Source organism: Cicer arietinum, chromosome 2, assembly GCF_000331145.2.
Source record: "Cicer arietinum cultivar CDC Frontier isolate Library 1 chromosome 2, Cicar.CDCFrontier_v2.0, whole genome shotgun sequence".
Lineage (NCBI taxonomy): Eukaryota > Viridiplantae > Streptophyta > Magnoliopsida > Fabales > Fabaceae > Cicer > Cicer arietinum.
Window position 1 is genome coordinate 14,144,215 of NC_021161.2, and position 22,020 is coordinate 14,166,234.

The following is a 22,020-nucleotide window of genomic DNA, read 5'->3' on the forward strand; positions in this document are numbered from 1 at the left end:
AGTTGTTCGCATGTGTACTCTCTACATCAAACAAAGTGAAGATGAACCAATTTCTTTGGACATGATTTTGTTGCATGAAATGGTATACAATCACAATGATTGAAGATTTTTATTTGCATTCAATTTCGAGTATATATATTTCAATGATCAACTCTAAATTATTTGACTTTAACTGACAGGAAACACCTTCGCATGCCACAATCAAGAAATAACTTCTCAAATTTCAAAAACAGTATACAAGAAGGTGATATATACAACATAGCAAATCTAAATATATCACTGGCAAATGATTCTTTCGTTGGAACAAAAAAGGCATTATTTTTTATAACAACTATTGTAACTAAAATCCAAAACCCAAAAATTACTATTCAAAACTATTACTTTGAGTTTACTTCCTTCAAATCACAAACACAAATATTAGGAGATAAAGTAAATCTAACAGGTAATAATTCTTTCAATACAAAATTTAACTTATAAACTATCGAAGAAACATCATTTGGTACTAACTATTTTTTAGATTGCAGACATCATTAAAACACTTCATGATATTGAACATGAAGAGCAAGTTTATGTTGTTGACAAGCCTACAAAAATACTCAGACTAGAAATCAAAATGCATGGGTAATAAATTTTAATATAAAATACAAAACAATTTAAAATCAAAACCTAATAACATTATAATAATTTAATTGCTTAATAACATTTAACATTTTTTTTCTTTAATTTTTAGGGGTCAAATTATCAAAGTCACTTTATGGAGGAACATAGTTGCTGATTTTCAAAATGTATTGTCCATCACAAACTACATGACGATCCTAAGATTGTTGCAGTAACATCATCAATAGTTAAAAATTTAGAGGTCTCAAGATTAAAGTTAATTTCATTTTTTCAACTAAATTCTAATATATTTCTTATTCTTTATACCATAAGTGTCAGTGCAAATTAAATTATTTATTGTAATTACAGATGAATACTTAATCAACTCAACAACAAGGTTTTATATTAACCTAGACATACCAGAATTCAACATGCTTTCACAAAGGTGTACCATTTACATCTTTTTGTCTTCTTTCTTTTCACTTAATCTCTACTTTCAATATCATTCTATAAGACCTCATTAACAATAATAAAAAAATTACAAAAATAATTTTCAAAACATATTATGTTTACAGGAAATTAAGTCAAAGTAAAGAAGATGAAGTTAGAGAAATATCCCCTCAAGATTTTGTCCACAATACACTAGAGAAAAGAATGGTGAGGAATCAAACAACATTGAAATATATAATTGTCATGAAGTGGGAATCTAATGTTCATGTGCACTTACAATTTTTTAACTTACATAATTCATAATTCCATGACCATATACTAATATATATGTAATTACCTACCTATCTACTTACCTAGCACCACATATATACATGCAATCACATGATTTTGAACAGTTATACTTTATAAATCAAATTGAGAGATTATATACATGATAAATTTACATTTCGATTATGTAACTTAAAATTTGGACAACAATTGAAAAAAATTAAAACATTATATTATGCATTCAAACTCAAAACTTTATAATTGTGTGTGTGAACTTTAAGTGATGTTTACTATTTCGTATTTTTTTGGATAAAACAGCAGCATTATCTTTTTTAAAAAACAGCGAACATAAATTATATTTATCGCTAAATTATATTTATCGCTATAGTTGTTGTTGTAAAATCATTGTGATCATCATCGTCAAATTTAAACTCTACATGACAAATGAAATACTCGCCCTAAAAACTTATTACATATGGATTTTCATATATATTTTTTCTACCTCTTCAAATTCAAAACATTTTACATGGGTCAAATGTTTACATCCATAGAATATAGAATTTATATTATTTTGACAATTTACATATAATTTACCAAAAATATAAAATTTATATAATTTCAAAAATTTATATATAATTTACCAAAAATACAGGAAAGGGTATTCACAATTTGTGCAACTATCAATGACATTGATTACAAATTTGGATGGAATTACATTGAATGTGAAATTTTGTTAACTCATAACTATGACGTAAGTTAATTTTTTATAGGTTCAAAATTCAATTGAGAGTGTCAAATGAAACGGCTATAACAACATTCACTATGTTTGATAAAGAAGCTAAAAAAACTCATCAACACTACATCAACTCAACTTTTGGAGAAATTGGACAGCATAGACAGGTCATCCACTCTACAAAATCTGTATAACTGCGAGCTCTTTTTAAAAATAAGATTGTCGGATAAGAAATTGAAAGAAGGATCGCGAACATACACAATCACGAGAACTTTTGTCCCAGCCAACATTTTCCTCAACCCGGCAAATAATATCCACATCAAACATGTATAACATTTGCACAATTTAATAAAAAAACACATTTTTTTAGACAATTAATGACATTTTATTCCTTCAAATAACTAGGAAAAAAACACATTTTTATGGACAATTAATGTCATATTATTCCCTTCCAATAACTAGGAACCCAAGTCACCACAACCGGCAAAGTCTAGCTCAAATGATGAAGGGGATATAAAACAAAATTGTAAAATACATGAAGAAGTGAAATATGGAGATGAAGATAATGATAAGAAGAAAAGATGACAACTCATTATCCAAACAAAAAACTAAGATACAATAGAGCAATAAGAACATTCACATATCATCTTCAGATGAAGAGACAGTCAAGACAACCGTTGCAAAAAAGATTGTGGTCGAGCATATTACATCCTCTGAAGAAGAGTATGTCCATCTACATAGCTTAAGGAGAACAAAAAAGAATAAACCAAAAGAAAAACAACCGGGGTGTAATGAAATTGATAAATTCAAAAAACTCCTTAAAAAAATGAAAAACTTAAAATCAGGAATACAAGACTTTTTTCAACTATTTCACTTTAATCATTTTTAGTTTCAACAATAAAATAATACATTTTGTAACTAAAATGTATATCAATTGAGTGTATCTCTTAATTTCAGTTATCAAATACACTACTTCAACATTTGGCATATTCATATATCTCATTATTAATACGTTAATTCATTTATTCCAGTCATCCATCTAGCAATGATACTTCTCATCTATGAATTACATTAGTACAATTGTATCTATATTATTCGTATAACTACTATATTTGTGAATCATTGGACAATTGAGACATAAAACTTCATATTAATTTTTTCAAAATCCACTTAAATTAAATAAATAAAAATAATCCCAGGCAATGTGCGGGTTATCATCTAGTTCAATAGTATAATATAACGCTCTTTTTGATTCATTTTGATGATAAATATAGCAAATGCAATCTCATTCTCATTACTATTCCAAAACGTTTTTCCCATTAATCAAGGAATTTTTTTCAATACTTGCACTAAAAAAATTCAAATTATTTTTAATCAATTATTTGTATTAAAAGTTAAAAAGTTTCCCAACATATTAATTAAAATTATTTGCACGAAAAAGGTCAAAAATATTTTCATTCAATTATTTGCATTAGAAGGTCCAAAACTTTTTAATTACTAAGAAACTATAACTTTATCTTGAGAAAGAGTACCGACCGGTTATTACATCTATGTCTTGATCGTGAAACTATAACTACTAAGAAATTGTTTCTAAAATAAAGAAAGAGTACTAATATTATAAACAAATTCAAAACTCATAAACCTAACTTCCTTAAAAAAGAGCTAGATAATGAAAAAGTTAAAATATAAAAGTGCAAGACTACTTCTCCACATAGCAAATAAATAAATAACTGATAGTAACTGTAAGTGTGACATGATTATATTTACTATATATCTTGTCAAATGGATGATATAAAGTACCAATTGGTTTTTCAGTATTATAAAAATTCCAAGTGGGATATTTTTCTTCTCACAAGTCACAACACACATAAACTAACATTTAACAATTAGTTTATGCCTTGCCAGTTTGTATCCTATTTTCTGACTCCAAAAATTTGCCCCAGAAAGGGTGTTTCTGCCAAACCATATTCATTTCCTCAAGTGGGATACCCTTTGTTTCTGGCAAAAACTTGTAGATGACTATGGTCATTATGACCACAAAGCAACCAAAGAAAATGAATAAACCAAACTTGAAGTGACAAAGCATTGATGTGAAGAATTGAGCTATGAAGAAAGTGCTGATCATATTCACAGAAACTGTGATACTCTGAGCGGCAGATCGAATTTCAAGAGGAAAAATTTCGCTCGGTATTAACCATCCCAGAGGACCCCAAGACCAAGCGTAACCCGAAACATATACGCATATCACACCTACAACAACAATTGCATACCATTTAGGAAGTGTTCCTGGGTTCCCACTTGTTCCAAATGTGACAGCAATAGCAATTGCCATGATAATCTGTTGAGAAAACAAACATAAAAGTGAGAAACACGAATTAAAAACAATGAAGCGAAAAGAGGTTTTTGCGGCGAAAATGTGAAGAGCACATGTACCTGACAAATCAACATTTGCACACCACCCTCGAGGAAAAGAGCGCGTCTTCCAAATTTATCTACAACAAAGATTGAAATCAAGGTGGAAACGGGCTTAAAACTTCCGATGATCGCGGAAGACATGAGAGAAGCTTGGCTTCCAAAGCCAATTGTTCTGAACAAAATAGGAGCATAGAATGTGATCACATTCAAGCCAGTGAATTGCTGAAAGAAAGGAATCAACACTGCGAAAACAAGCTGTGGCCTATATTTTCTATCCAACAAGGTTTTCCAAGGGTGTGTCACTTTAGCCGAGGCCTCACTAGCAGCAACAATATCTCTAAACTCTGCATCAACATCATCTGTGCCACGAATTTTCACGAGCTCCTTTCTTGCATCTTCATGACGACCGCGTGTGACAAGTGAGTTTGGCGAATCAGGAAGACAAAATGATCCTACAACAAAAATCAATGCAGGTACCGCACCAAGCCCCAAGCTTAATCGCCATCCCTCACCATTAAGTATCTTGGAAAAATAGTAGTTGAAAAGATTGGCTGAAAAAATGCCTATAGTAATTGACAATTGGAAACACATGTTTAGTGCTCCTCTGTATTTATAAGGTGCCATTTCTGAGACATAGATTGGAACTGACTGCAAATGTACAAAAAAAGTATCAATTGGTTAGCATAAGATTATAAATTTACAATCATAGCATGACACAATCATTCCATCTATTTATCAATTTATCTGTCTGTCTACTACAAATAAACCAACGATCCGAAGAACTGACACATGTCAAACTGTCATTAATTTTTTTGTCGGACGCGTAAAAAAGACAACATAAAGAGTTGAAATCTAAAGAAAATTTACCTGATTGGCACATCCAATGCCAAAACCAAGCAACAACCTTCCAACAATAAGCATCCAAATGTCCACGGCTAATCCATTGAGTAATGCACCTGAGACAAAGAACAATCCACCCATAATCATAGTTGCACGCCTACCAAGCATTCTTGTTATGTTGGATGCACCAAGACCAGCAACAAGAGCACTTAGATAAAGAGAAGATGTAAACAGTGTCAATATCTGACTGTTGAATTTGCAGTATTGGTTTGAAGAAGGTTTCACATTTGATTCCTTTTCATAAACAGATGGAAAGAAACGTTTCAAGAAGGAATCCATTGAAGTAACACCACCTAAAAAAATCAACAAAGTATGACACAAATTTCATCAATCATAACATATGCATCAAAAAGCTACATTGTTTCCAAGATTATAACAAAACCAAAATTAAGAGAAATTAACAACAAAACCCAGATATCAAAACCCCATTTTCAAATTAAAACAAGGGATTATTAATTCAAAAACACATTATCATGAAACCAAGAATTATTAACAAAAAATGGAAACTTTGTAAAAAAAGAAAATGATGGAAATTAATTACCTGATACACCATGGTCATAACCAAAGATTAATCCACCACTTGCTGCCATGATGCAAGTGATAACCACCCTAAAGGTGAGTTTTCCTGGATACTTTGTTGGAACATCCATGATTGCTTGCTTAGTCATTATTGCCTTTAACTCAATAAGATTTATAGATATATTTATACTTATTTATATAAAGAAGTGAAGACTAGATAAGCATTACAGCAAAAAGATGAAACCTTGATTCAATGGCACTATTTATAGTAGTTCATGTATCTGTCTTTTTTATCTACCACTGGTTTTAACAAAAGTGTTGGAATGGATCTGTTCTGTTCAGAACATATTAAACTATTTTGTATATTCTTGTTTTTTATTTTTTTTGTACAACATTGTTGTATTTTCTTATTTTATCGTTTTAATTTGTTGGCTGACAACTTTTTATTTTTTTGTTGAGATGGACTGGATTACATCTTTAAATTTTATTTTGTTTGTTTTCTTTCCCTTTTTGTTCGGATGTTGTTACAAGAACCATTTTTCTTTCTTTCTAGAAACGGTTAGAAGAATATTTACACTTCTTTTTATTTATTTTTTAAATCAAATTATTATAAGATAAAATTATTTATATATATATATATATATTTTAAAATAGAAATAAATTAATATAATGTCAAATTTAAGTTTTTATGTAACAATTATACATTGTTTGATTTTATCCAATTTTTATTTTTTCAACATTTTTATTCTATTTCGTAAAAAATTGCAATTAAGTCTTCTTAAATTTTCATTTGTTTAGGCGAAGGATTCAAAATTTTCAATTTATTTAAGGGTTTTCGATTTTAGACATGGGTTCTGAATTTTGGTATTTGGAGGAGCAATTGTACATGTTTTGGAGTGTCTAGGAATTGATGATTTCAACATTAGAGACAAGAATAAGATGCATTTCATCTTTTTTATGTGTAATTTTATCTTCTTCATTGTTTCTATATTCTTAATCATAAACTAAATTTCCTTTTGATTATGATGTAGATCATCCTCTTTTAGACTACGTAGTTTTGAATCCTATATACTATTTATGCAATTAAAGTGGTTGTTTTGAATCATCAATTCTTATTCTTAATATTTTTCATAGGTTTACCATTAACAAATGGAATTTACACTATATTCACTATCGAAAAATAGGTAGTAATAATCAGACATAGAATTAATGTTCATGTTTTAATATTTTATATAGGAATATAGAGTATTAACATGTGTCTCAGGGAACTTTCATGCTTTGAGCAACAAGTTAGATCTCTTAAGAAATTAGTTTATGTTATAAAAAAAAATGCTTTTGAGCCAAAGAATTGATCTTAATCTAATATGCTAATTTGACGTAACCATAATAACTTAATGCTAAAATAGTGGATTTAATAAATACATAGTGAAAATGAGATGACTCAAAATCCTATTGTTTTTTCCCAAAATCTTTATCTCGTTAATTTTCATTCGTTTGCAATCAAACAACCAATTATAAACCCTTTAATCACCTAAGTGTAATTCACATCGTTGCAATTTAAATCAATTACAATGCATGTGGATACAAACTTTTTTATTAACTTGTGAAATTTATGGTACAATTGTCAATTATCCATCAAGTTTTTGTTGTCCTTGTCGCAGATTCTTGATTAATTTTCAACAAGGAAAACTAGTCATACTTAGATTATATTTTAAATTTGTAGGTTCTTTCATTTCTAAAATACAAAATATAATCCGTTGATTTCTTTTATTTTTATTGATATAGTTCTCTACTACTAAAGGTTTTCTGAGTTGTGCATGCAGGGTGAAACTTCAAAGAAATTGCTTTATGTTCCTCAAATCGAAAGACTGTAAAGCTAAGCAGGAAGAAAGTGAGAGATGCCAAGCAAGCAGAAATAAAATATATGAATCCACCATTGCCATCGCCACCTCAGTGTGTTATTGTAGATTTCGGTATAATACAATAGAGGGGCAGATGACACATGGATTTCATGACACGAGCGTAGTTCCATATGAAGTTAATTCGTCAATGCTAAATGCCCTCAAGAATGAATAGTTTTTGTGAACTTAAATTTAAAACCCAAATCAAATTTTAAAAAATTTCTTAGAGATTTGTGGAACAACAAACCCTCTCGACGTATTTGAAGATGCCAAATAGTTAGGGATGTTGCACTTCACCTTGACCAAAAGAGTTAAAAATTCCATTCCATCAGGAATAATGAACACATGAAATGAATTGGAGGAAAAAATTATTGATAAGTATTTTCTAGTCTCTAACTTCATTCATAAAATGGTTGAGATAACATGTGTTGAACAAAACAATATTGAAAAATTTGTATGATGCACGGGAGAGGTATAAACTACTAGTAAAGAGATGTCTAGGACATGGATTCAATGAATTCACGTAAATGCAGACATTATGACAAATAAAACAATGTGAACTTAAAAAACTTGACGTAGCTATAATTTCCTAAATAATTCCAAAAACAACTAGTACTAATAAGGTTTTCTTACAAAAAGTAGTTTATAATTAAATAAGTAAAATACAACATGTAAATCTTATTTCTAGTATTATATGTCAGATCGAGACTTCTCCTAAACTGGAACCTCAAGATATTCATACCTGTAACATTTGTGATTTTGCAAATGCATAACCAAGATAGTCAAAACACCGACAATGATTGAGGTGAGTTTTGAAATCATGTTGATAGTATAATATATGTAACAAAAACACACAAATAATCATAATAGAATCGTATCATAATACATCATAGTATATTCAAACATTCAAGAATATAATATCACATTATAACGTCAAAGTCACTCACGGAAAATCAATATCTCATTATAACATCAAATCATCTAAGATAAATCATTATCACCTTCGATATACATTAATCACAAAAGAACAATCACAAGACAATGTAATGATATGCTATGAATGAGCTTACACTTTATACTTTTTCATCATTTGGTATCATTCTTACTTAGAAGTACTTGGTTATGAGGTTTGATACTATGCCACCACACAAGTAGGCGGACAATTCAAATTGACAATTGTCCTCAAAGATCCCCTCAACTTAACCCAAGGCATATGTACGTGACAATCAAGGTAAACATGTGCCGCATGGTAGCTCACAACTTTTGGAGGGCTACCCTGAAGTCACCTACGAATTTCCACTAGAATACCCTAAAGGTCTAACAATCTTGCCATAAAGCTCAATAGCAAACCTCTATCATAAGACTCATCCAGTTGTACTTCCCGAACATCACCAAGCTTTTCAAGACCTACTTGTATGTTGAAAAGATAATCTTCACATCAAAGACCCATAACATCTTGTTCCTCTCTTTGTTGGCCTAGGCTACTCTATTAAGAGCACCATCTTTAGCACATGTTGGAATCACCACTATTTCATCAACTAAGAGTTTACTTCAATATACTCATCATAAATTCATAACATTACTATCATCAATTATACATCATCACCACATAAACTTATCTCCTATTGACGATTTTCTTGTACATTACACATTATAATATACTCATGTATTCAATCGTTCTCTCACCCATAACCTTATTTCGACGCTTTCACACGCTAATCATAGTCCACAATCTAGAAGCCTATGTTTGTTTGAAATTTCGACCTCTAATCAAGTCAACTCGTCAGTTTATGGGTAAAAGCCAAAAATAAAATACGAAAACACACTCTAAAATGTCAATTTCAATCTTGGGTCAATGAAACTTACCCTAAATCATAAAATGAAGTAGTGCATAATCTAGTCAGTGTTCACCCGGTTGTTTTGTTGTATTGTTGAGACAAAATCCCTTATGAAGTTTCAATGATAATAAAGCATAATGATTAAGAGATTTTGATATATTTTGTTATCTAACATGTATTTTTAAGCGACTTCGGTAAAACATAAATTCTTACATGATTAAGAAGATGTGAACAATGTAAAAATCAAGAAGCACTCACATAATGGACTTGAGAAGGTTCAACACTAGAAGATTAGAATGTTTTGTCGTGAACATAAGACAATATATTCTTACATAAAAAATAAATTCAATAAACAAATGTCATGTTCATATACTGAATAATTAAATCTTACTTGAACGAATAAAAAAGATTAAGAAAAAGAATCTTCAAGATTCTCACTAGATCATTTACGTCAAATAAAGATAGTCACTTTGATAAACTATAATATGTACATGATATGATAAATTAACTATCAAAGGAATAAATAAGAATAAAAGTCCAAGAAGATCACATGGATTGGAAGAACAAATAGGATAAGTCCTTTATTTTGTTCATGAGACCTAGAAATGACTTCTAGAATGTTTCTTTTCCAACATGGATGATATTTTCTTAAGAAAAATATTGGATGTCATGGTTTTCATCTTGGATACATGGTAGTTGGATGATCAAAACTGAAATCTGAAAATTTATTCTACTTCGTTTTTATACTTTAAAAATTAGAAGATTACATACATGTTTAGGGTTCTGTTTAAAAAAATTAATTTAAGAGCATCAATATATGATTTTTACTAAATAAATGGTTTTGAACTTTTTAGTAAACAATTTTTTAAATGTCCCTGAGTATTTTAGGGTTGATGACAAAAATTAATTAGCATTTTAAAAATGTCTCAAAATTATGCTCAAAATAAATTTTGATCACAATACTCTTCCGAATTATGTTTTGACAACATGTATCAAAAACATCATCAGTAAATGATTTTTAGGGAATTATGGACTTTGAATTTTGAGATTTAATTTCTTATATAATGTTTATATCTTAATTGGGAAGCTTGGGGAATTATTGACTTTGACTTTGAATTTTGAGATTTGGTTTCTTATATATAATGTTTATATCTTAATTGGGAAGATTCAATAAAAGTTTCCAAGTTTTCCAACTTCAATAACATATTCAAGAATAATCAAAACTATTAAAGATCATTATACATAAAAACTAAATTATATGAGAATTTAATTTATCTTTAGACTATGTCTTAAAGTGGGTGGACAATTTTGTTATTCCTCATATAATTGTATAATTAAAACATAATAGTATGTCATTGATTTAATATATGCATTAAATAATTTAATTTCAATGAAATTATTTATTCTCAAAATATTCAGATAAAAGAAAAGATATAAAGATATAAATATGGACCAAAATGATATGACAAAAGTGTTGCTTCTATTTGAACAGTTAAAAACCGCAACATCTAAATCAACAAAGTGAGTTGAAAATTCAGATATTTCTCTTTTTCTGCATTTTTCTCAAAAATATTGATTATATTTAAAATTTAGTTTATACACATCATAAAATAACTTAATTGGCGCATCGGTTAGCTAGAACCATTTTCTATTATGACATCATGACATGGGGTCAAACCCCATATAACACATTAAGTTCCTTAGGTCTTCTACCATCAAGAATGAGTGGAATATCCATTATTACTATCATAATATACATGAAAGCTATGACATTTTATATGCATAACTTATGAGCCACTATCATTTAGGTATGACCTTTTATATGCATAATTTGTTAACCACCATCAAATAAGATTTTCAATAGTTTGGATTACTTATTATAACCTTTATGATGACATTATTTTTTAATAAACTATAAGTTATACACAACTTCTATAACCTTTATTTTTCTTCATCTGCCTTTGATTTTGTGATTTTGGTGGATATTTGATATTCAACATTGTTGTTATATGCAATTATTTTTGCTTTGTTTGGATTACTACTATTGTATATTACTTAGAATGAGATTAAAATTCTTCACAGAAGAAAGAAATGGAAGATGCATTGAATTTCGATACTTCCATACAAAATTTATATAATATTCAACAAATCATAAGAAAGTACTAACTAAAGCATGGTCTAAAAAAAACTAAAATTATAAATAAGTACATAACACAACCAAAACAAACAATGTCATCATATAACGGATTTATAGAGACTAATGAGTGTAAAGAAAATAATCACATTCAATACATTGAAATATATATTTTATAATGCTCTTTTAACGGCGTTTGATCAGTTAAAGTGTTGTAAAGTCTTTTAAAACGCTTTTATAAAAATCATTGTCGTAGGTACTAGTAGTTATATAATAACAACGCATTTGACAAAGCTTCTTATAAAAGCACTGTGGTTGGTAAAAGCACTCCTCTTTAACGTCTTTTAACACAATTTTATTTATAAGCGCCCAATTTTATTTATAAGCGCCGTCATATGGTACATATCCATTTAAAAACATTTAAAAAAAAATGTTGTTATATTAGACCACTAAAATTAAACAAAACTTTTCGAATAAAAGAAAAAAAATTTAAACTAATTCAACAAAAAGAAAACCCATTTTGAGAATTCGATCATAAGCCATTCCCTAAAACTACTCTCAAGCCTTTGCAATCAGTTTAATATGCAGTTTTAGGGTTTGAAAAAAGTATTCCATTCTCTTCCATCCTCCTTTCTCGGCCGCTCCCCGGCGTACTGTGCGCCTTTCACTCTCTTCGCAACCTCGTGTTTCTTACTTTCCCTTCTTCTCGCATCTCCCAGTGTTAACACTGCCTCTTTGCGACTCTGTTTCTTCAGTTTGCCGCAACCCCTTCATCCATCGTCGCCGCCTATTCTTCAAACTTTCAACGGGTAAACCATGTTTTTCCTCTTCCCATTTTTTATTCCAAAGCTTTTATGAATTAAAAACTTGTTTAGTGATTCATATTTGTTTATTTGGATGAGTTACTTAGGGCTATGTAATTCATTAGGGCTACATCATTAGGGCTATTCATATAGTGATTCATAATTGTTTGTGAATTATGAATTGAAACTTGTTTCACTAATCATAATTGTTTGCTTTTGTTACTCAGTTAGTTAGGGCTATGTAATTGATTTAGAATGGTTTAATTGGTTTGGTTAGTTAGGGTTATGTAATTAGTTTGGGATACATAATTAGAGTTATTCATAATTGTTTGTTTGGCTGAGTAATGAATTGAAAATTTTATTAACTATTCATAATTGTTGGTTTTTGTTACTCAATTAGTTTGGGCTATGTAATTGGTTCAAAATTGTTTTTGCCTTTGAATTAGTTATTAAATTAATTACTGATTTAGAGTTTTTTAATTTATTGATGTATGCATAGGTTTCTGATTAGTTATTTAAATGTATGCAAAGTATTAGTTATTAAATTATTTACTGATTTAGAGCTTTTAATTTATTGATGTATGCATAGGTTTCTGATTAGTTATTTAAATGTATGCAAAGTTATTACAAACCAAAGTTAATTTGATAAATGTATGTGTTTTTGGTTTATCTCTATAGATTGAAATGTATGTGTTTTTGATTAATTTTATGTTTGCAAAGTTATTTAAATTAGAAAAGATGATGATTCATTCCCATGGAAATTAGAAAAGATTAAAATTAATTCACTTTTAACATTTCTTGAGAAGGTTGCCATGTTTATATTTCTTGACACTTCTAACTTTAGGATAATGTAATTATTTTGAACTATAATTGTTTTACCTACGGTACATTTATGATAAAGTAGACAGAAAAACATCTAATAAATATGCAATCACGTATTGTTCTAACTTTTAAGTAACTTTTGATATTTCTCAATCATCGCAACTCCTTCCTCCATCGCCGCCGCCTATTCTTTAGACTTTCAACCAATAAACCAGAATTTTCCTCTTCCAATTCTTTAGTGATTCATATTAGTTTATTTGGCTGAGTTAGTTATAGAACCCATATTTGCTCAAATGTCTTGTATGTACTAATTCAATGTTCCCTCCTACTCATCGGTCTCTTTGAAGAAAAAATTCCATGATTTAATTTTATGGATCTTTAGAAGGATTGAGTGGATTTGTTTTTAACAAATTTTTAGTTTTCATTGTTTTTAATAGGCATCGGATAACAAGGGTCAGAGTTCTTTTAATTTGAAGAAGATAATTATGTTTTAGTTAATTTTTAATATGTTTATTTAATTTACAACTGGATTTAATAAATATCAACTCTCATATGACGTAAGTCTGTAATAGATAAATTTTTTTGACAACTCGACAATACAAACCAAAAATAAGAAGATAATTGATGATAATAACTTAAATAATTAATATAATATTAATTTAGAGATTTTAAAATATTTCTGTTACTTATAAAAACTAGCAAATTGAATGTTCACTCATATTTTAATGAAGAATGAAATTAATAAAATTATTTAATTTAAAGGTACTATTGTCATTTTTCTCTAACTTCCCGTATGTACCCTAAACCTCCCTCTAAACCCTAAAGTCATTCTCATTGCTGCAACTGTGTAACACTTCCAATTCACTACAAGGTTAGTTCTTTTCAATCTACGACACTGTTCTGCTTTCGTTTCATATTCGCTCTAATTCATGTAAGCGCTACCGAATAACCTTAACTTGGTAACGTTTATTTATCTTCAGTTCCTGTAGTGGTTTCGTTTATTTTGTTTTTAAAACTTGTATTTTTTCTTCCATGTACGCTAGGAACAAATAAGAAACTGTGTTTGTGAGTTTGAATTTCACTATGAATGAGTATTTAGTTCCCTTTCCCCCTTGTTTTTTTTATGTGGCCATTTGCATGATTTTGTTCAATTTCCTGAACTACCCAATTGGTTTTTATATCATGTTACAATCTGCTTGATAATATGTTGTTATGGCACACACACGCCCAAGCGTGCTCATGAGGTGTTTGATGAAAAGCCTAAGTTTGTGTTTGGTTCTGCAGTTACAAAAATTGATTTTGTATAATTGATTCTAGCTAAAATCAAGTTGAATGTAAAGTCATTTATTTTTGGGTACATTATTTATGTAAAAGTGAGGTGAGCAATAAATTTAAGGTTAAAAATCAATTGTAAAGGGAAAATCTCCAAATTCTAGCTTCAAGTTAGAATCAATTCTTGAGGCAAAATCAATAATATTCGAGCAGATCCAAACCTGACAAAATCACTTCTACACCTCTAGAATTAATTTTGCTTCATTCCAAAAGCAAAGCCAAACATACACTGCCAATTTATCATTTTTCAACTTGTTTTAAATTATTGTTCAATTGGGCTGGTTAATTAATAAGATCTCCGACTTGATAGCAATGTTGATCTCTCATATTCACTCCATTAGTTTAGCCACTGCTTGCTTATCTGATTCTGATTTTATTTTGACATTAGTGCTAGATTTTGAGAAGCTTATCTGCTTGCTTAACTGCTCTCTTAGTTTTCCATTCGACATTATTTAGGTTTTATATATAAGACTGCAACTTTTTGGTCTAAAATGTTTTTATTTTCTCTTTAATATTGGTATAGATTGAATGGAGCTTCCTATGGTTAATGTTGATACAATGAAAGATGATGAAACTGAATATTTGAGTGAGGAAATATCACCATCTGAATCAGGATCAGATGAAGATGTGAAATTATCTGAACCATCTAAAAAAGCAGTAAATAACAGAGATGCTCTATTGGATAAACTCGGAGACATAAGTTGGCCAGAGAATGTTGAATGGAGACATAAACTCTCCATTGATATTGATCAAGAGCAGGAAGTAGACGTCAACGATGACTTGGCACGAGAGCTTGCATTTTACACTCAGGCATTGGAGGGAACTAGACAGGCCTTTGAGAAACTTCAGTCAATGGGTCTCCCTTTTCTACGACCTTCAGACTATTATGCCGAAATGGTGAAGGCAGATAGCCACATGGAGAAGGTGAAAGGTAGGCTATTAGATGAGAAGCGGAAGATGGAAGAGGCTGAGGAGAGAAGAAAAGCCAGGGAGGCCAAGAGATTGTCGAAAGAGATTCAGGCACAGAAAATGAAAGAAAGGGCCAAGCAGAAAAAGGAGGACATCGAATCTGTTAAGAAATGGAGGAAGCAGAGGCAACAGAGCGGGTTTGCTGACAACGGAAATGATGCGGGTAAGGTTTTGGACTTTGAGGATGGAAAAGTGTTCGAGAGGTCAAAGAAGAAAAGGCCTGGAGTGTCTCCCGGCGATCGGTCAGGAGGTAAGGCAAAGCAAGCCTTTGGAAAGGGAAAGAAGCAAATGAAAAGAGATTCCAAATTCGGTTTTGGAGGCAAGAAGGGATTGAAGAAGCAGAATACCGCTGACACCACTAATGATTTTGGTGGATTCAGTAAAAAGGGCGCTGATGCTGGAAATAAGAAGAGAAAGAGGTAAAATACAATACTCCTTTGATTTGTTTTATGAAGAAGGGATGCCATGGAATGCGCTATTGGTGTTGTCCTCTGAATTTTCATCAGCTCAGATAGTTCAATTTCGTAAACGAACTTATTGTGACTTTATAAACTTTATCAACAATTATAAGTCCTTATGTATCTACTCCAATTTTGATGTTTTGTTAAATGATGTGTTACTTTATGCTCCGGTCATTACTAACAGATATATGATGTAGTTCTTTTGAGTACACAAGACAGTGTAACTTAGACATACCTGAAATGCTGATGTTTTTATTTGTTTTTCAATTGAGAGCTGTTTTTTTATACTTGTTGACGAAGAAAGAACATAACAAAATGTAAGTGTTCATTTACTTTTGGTGTTTTTTGTTTTCATTTCCTTTGATAAAACATTAGAGAAGAACCAATTTTGAAAACATCACCAAGAGAAATTATCTTCTAAGAGAAATTATCACCACACATGATACATATTAATCACAATAAAACAATCACAATAAAATTCAATGCTATGCTTGAGTTTATACTCTACTTCACAATGTGGTACCATTCTAACTCTGAAATATTTGGTCTTGTCTTCATAGATCCCCTCAACTCAACCCCGCCACGATCAGACTCATTCAGTTGTACTTCCTCGGAATCACTAGGCTTGTTAGGCCCTATCTATATGATGACAAAATAATCTTCACTTCACAAATTCTCAATATTTATTTTCTCCCCTCGTTATGATACTCTATTAAGACCGTCATCTCAAACACAAATTGGAATCACAATATTCTCATCACAATTTATAACATCACTATCATTAATCACACGTCATTACATATACTCATCACAATCTTATAACATCAATCATACATCATCACATAGACTTATCATAAATTTATAACATCATTATTATTAATTATACATCATCATAATCACATAAAATTTATCAAAATGCATCCACCTTTTATTATCACGTCACCTAAACATGTCTAATCAAACATATACATAAAATTCATTCGACATCCAATATCACAATAATATCAAATATCACACATTTAACGATAATAAATCAAATATCACAATAATATCAAATGTCACACATTTAACGAAATTAAATTAAATATCACAATAATATCAAATGCCCAACATTTAACGAAATTAAATCAAATATCACAATAATATTAAATACCACACATTTAACGAATCAATCAACACCTTATAAGTATTTCTATTTCATATTTTAATCTCACAATTTATATTTTGCATATTAATTAATTTATCACTCAAAGGGCTACTGCCGTACATAGCGAGCTCCGAATGAATCGTTGGAAAATACGGTTTTCCCGTTCATCTCATAATATATTATACTCATGAATTCAAACGCTCTCTCACCCCTTACTTTATTTTGACGCTTTCACCTATGAATAGGATTCCACTACCAAACAGTCTTTGTTCTTTGACTCTTTGTCCTTAAATTGATCATAAATCAGAAAACCAATTAGTGGATAATATAGCCATTTTTCACACGGTCGTTTTGGCGTTGGTTTCACTCAAATCGAACTTACGGTGAAGAAGAACGATGCAAAATAACGAATTCTACAAACGGAGATGTCGAGTATTTTAGAGAGAAATTGGAGTTGTTAAAAATCTGGAATATCGTGTTTAATCGACTAACTAAATATAGGAAACAACATACTCAAATTTGGAAGAAAATAGAGAAAGTTTTTTAGTACAGTTATCGATCACCGTTGCCAAACGATATGCTTATGGTTGGATTCTCTTGGTTTTACTTGTGGTGGCCTTATGCTTCCTTCCTCATTCTTTTATTTTATTTTATTAACAATTTAAATCTTTTACACACATGGGTCAAGCCCATAGCCTCCTTTTAGGTTTTACTATTACTATTTATATTTTATTTTTTTAAAACACAATTTCATTAGTAAAACATTATTAATATTTCAAAACTAATAATTTATAAAATAAAATAATTAATCTTTTAAAATACATTAATAACCAAAACTCTTATATTCAAATTAATCACTATAATTATACTTATTTTTACAAATACTTACATTAAATTACTAAGTTAGAAAATATTTGAAATTATAAAATAAATAAATATAACATCAGCACTTTATATTAATTACTAATTCATAATAAATAAATATAAAATCACAATGTCATAACAAGTATATAAAAATAAAAGAAATCAAACACAATATCAATTCTATCTCAAAATAATTATTTATAAAAAAATAACTAAAAATAGAAAGTAGTTATAAATAATTGAAATATAACTACGTGCATACTTAACATCAGTCAAGCGTACAGAAAAATATTACATTAATTAGATACGCGTATATACACGTAAAATCATATAAAATCTTTTTCTTTAAAATATTACACTAAAATACTATTATTTTAAAAAAATATATCAAATAATAAAATATAATATTTATTATTTATATTGCTCATTTAATCTAATATTTATAAAACTAACACATCATATAAAACACCCATATAATGAAAATTATCCCAAAATTTATCAACATATATTAAAAATAATTTTAACATCAAATTAATTATTTAAAATCCTATTTAATTAATAAAAAAATTTATTATAAAATTTGGGGTGTTACACTATTGGCTTTCTGGTAGCTTCCTCTGGTTGCTTACTATGACTTTTTTGTTCTAATTGTTCCACACTTAGTGAAGCCATTAGTCCAAACAATTTGTTTTCATAAAATACATTTGTTAACATCAAAATCACAATAGAAAAATTAACTTGGTTCTAACCATAATGTTATGTATAATTATCCTTTTTGAATGATTCTTTTTGCAGTTGAAATTAGACTCATTCCGCTGCATTTTAATCACAAACTTTACAGTATTTAGTTAAGGATTGATATTTTAAAATGACTTGAAATTTGACAAAACAAAATCCATTTTGTTTCCAAACACCTGAAGCTTTTTATTGAATACTTAACCAAATGAATGACGGTGTGTTAAGTTAAAAATTATTTTAAAAAACTAGACATCTTATAACATCCTGCTTTTTCAAGACATTAACTAACAAAATTCTAAACGTAAAAATACATATTCGTTTTGTTTTTATAAGATTATCTTAAACACTCATTTACTTTAAAATCAATTAATAAAATTTTCAATAAAAAATAATGAATTAGAGTATTCACAATTACAAAATAAAGTTAATACGTTAAACAAAAGAAACTCCTAAAGTCAAAACACTTGGTGTTTTAAATAAATTCTAGTTAGTCATAACTTTGGATGCTTATGGAAAACTCACCCAACAAGTTTAACACTAGTACAAAAGTATCTCGGAGCCTCCAACTACATGCTATTGTGCTTCCTCACAGTTCTCATACTAGGTTGACCGTGACATTATTCGCTCAAGTAACACTATATGTGACCACTTGTCAAATGTAAGTGTCATCTCCAAATAACAAACAGAGCAAATAAACATGCATATATAGTGTTAATAGTAAAAATATAAATAAATCATATATTTCATTCAACATTTAAAAATCACAACGCACCAAAGATATAAATCAACCAAAATGCACAAATCCTATTTGTTAGACTATATGTCAATGCATGATTCAAAAATATCACCACCCCATAGAGCAAAGAGTCTCTCACCATTGGACAATATCCCAACTTTGGACAAATGCTCTTCATTATGTCAATGCATGATTCTAGAATATCACCACTAGTAGAGCAAAGAGTCCCACCATTGGACAATGTCCCACCGTTGGACAAATGTTCTTCAGAGTTTCATGTTCAGTACTCTACCGTTGAGTATTTTTTTGAATCACGTTTCCTTTTCAAGGAGTTGTCGTCACGTACTCGCGACTAGGTCCTAGCCACCAATGCAGTCATAAATGTCATCACCTTAGTTACTAACAAAATAGATCACTCAACCAGAGCGTCCAAAACCATTCAACCATGTCGTAAACCAAATTGGTTTAGACACAAAGTCATCACATCGAATAACCACAACATGTCAAGCACAATCATTATAACAACGTATCATATACCGTTTATTTTCCATAATTTGAACATGTCAAATACAACCATTATAACATCGTATTATATAACATTTAATTTTTTGAAGATAACACACAAACAAAACCAATACATAACATCACAATGCATTTATATCACATATAATTCAAGTAGGAAAACAAATGGAGTGATGCCCTTACCGTTATGAGTGTCATTATTAAGGTTCCTACATAGCGGTATTTGCTCCGAAAAGTTACACTTTCACAAATTAATTTACTACTCACTTATTGTCAAAACAAATCTATCTCTAATTCATATTAAAGGTTTGGTGTTGGCTTAAGGTTTTAAGACGAACTCTTTCTTTATATTTTTAAAAGATACCAATTCTCTCAAATTAGCAAGCACACAAACAAGTAAAAATAAAAAGATATTTTGAGTCTATATTTGGTACAAGTGCTTCATTGCAAATTCAATAAAATAAAGGAAAGATATAATTTTTCCAATATTTCTTTTGAACCAAAATTCTAATATAAGAAACATCAAGGATCCCTAAGACTTCCTTAGTTCACTTTCAAAAATTTAATAATAAAATTTAACGACACTACAACACAAGTTCCATTTTAATTATTACAAAACAAATTAACAACTCTATCATAAAATTATTTTTATTTTATAAATCAACACCATATCCACAGAATTGTCTCATAAAAATCACAACTTTAACATTCTAAAAAGTAATTATAACAACTTTCAACCAATTTATTATTTATGCAAACATTGTTATTATTAACATCAATAAAGTTTCTAAACATTTCTTCAACGCTCAAACTATTACAACATCAAATTTTAACCAAATAAAAATTGAGTTTTTTAGCCAATAACTACTTCTATTGATTAAAACACAATATGATCTTTATAACGACTTTTACAAGATGAAAATTAATTTTTGACATAGATAAATATTTTCTTTAATCAAAATAGGTTTTCTATATCAATATCATAAGAAAATCAAGATAACTTCTAACAAAATAAATTGCATATCACAATTTTACTTTTAAAACTAAAAAGATTTTCCTACACAATAATAATAATATCAAACATCATTTTCAAAATTATTCATCGTCATAAACCCATTTACTAAAATCAATTTTTGACCGATAACAACAATAAGAACATTACCATCAAAATCAATTATTTTTATAGACTGACATACAAAAGATCTACTACTAGTTTGACCGTTATTACAATAATAATGAGATAATAGAGTTCCTAATAATCTATCTCCAATGATATTAAGGAGTTTCCTTTCCTATGTAACAATGCATCAGCGACTATCTTAATTTATTTATAACAATCAATCCTACCATCTAACCCATTCATTACTTTATCTAAACATTGTAACACAATTATGACACCTATATTATTTGTCGTTGATTAAGATAAGAAATAAAAATCAATAAATGAAAGGTTTTAATCTATCAATAATAAAGATACAATTAGAAAGACATATTCATCGATCAATTTTATTTTATTTTATTTTTTCAGAATATCAATAAGGGGTTTTGTTCTACTAACAATAAAACTGGTTAGATAAAATTAATATGATCATAGTTAAAGAATTATTATTTGAGAGGATAAACTTAATATGATCAATATTAAAGAATTATTATTTTATTTTTTCTTGAATTTTTTCCTTTTTCTCTCTTAAGCCCATTTTTTTTTCTTTTTCTTTTTCTTTTTCTTTCTTTATCGCATTTTGTGAATGGGAGACGTCGGTTTTTTTTTTTCTTTCTAGAATTGGGGAACATGTTGTTTTCAACCTAAGCCCATCACTACGCCAAAAATGACATTTAACAGCGCCCATTTTACAGCGCTTGCTAAACACAAGC

At 29.2% G+C, this 22,020-nt stretch overlaps 2 protein-coding genes across 3 annotated transcripts; one reads left to right on the top strand and one right to left on the bottom strand.

The window, feature by feature from the left end:
* Positions 1-3,731: 3,731 nt before the first annotated feature.
* Positions 3,732-6,233, bottom strand: LOC101490920 (sugar carrier protein C-like). Its single transcript, XM_004516832.4, has 4 exons — positions 5,904-6,233; positions 5,330-5,655; positions 4,481-5,110; positions 3,732-4,385 (listed from the first exon to the last, which is right to left on the bottom strand). Exons 1-4 carry the CDS (start codon positions 6,028-6,030, stop codon positions 3,939-3,941), a joined length of 1,530 nt encoding a protein of 509 aa, XP_004516889.1. The 5' UTR covers positions 6,031-6,233; the 3' UTR covers positions 3,732-3,938.
* A 6,028-nt stretch (positions 6,234-12,261) lies between these two features.
* LOC101491236 (probable rRNA-processing protein EBP2 homolog) lies at positions 12,262-16,408 on the top strand. Of its 2 annotated transcripts, none has more exons than XM_004516833.4 (2): positions 12,262-12,563; positions 15,235-16,408. In XM_004516833.4, exon 2 carries the CDS (start codon positions 15,240-15,242, stop codon positions 16,101-16,103), a length of 864 nt encoding a protein of 287 aa, XP_004516890.1. In that variant the 5' UTR covers positions 12,262-12,563; positions 15,235-15,239; the 3' UTR covers positions 16,104-16,408. The 2 variants fall into 2 exon arrangements, with proteins under 2 accessions (XP_004516890.1, XP_004516891.1); XM_004516834.4 differs by lacking the exon at positions 12,262-12,563 and adding an exon at positions 14,231-14,250.
* The last annotated feature ends 5,612 nt before the right edge of the window (positions 16,409-22,020 follow it).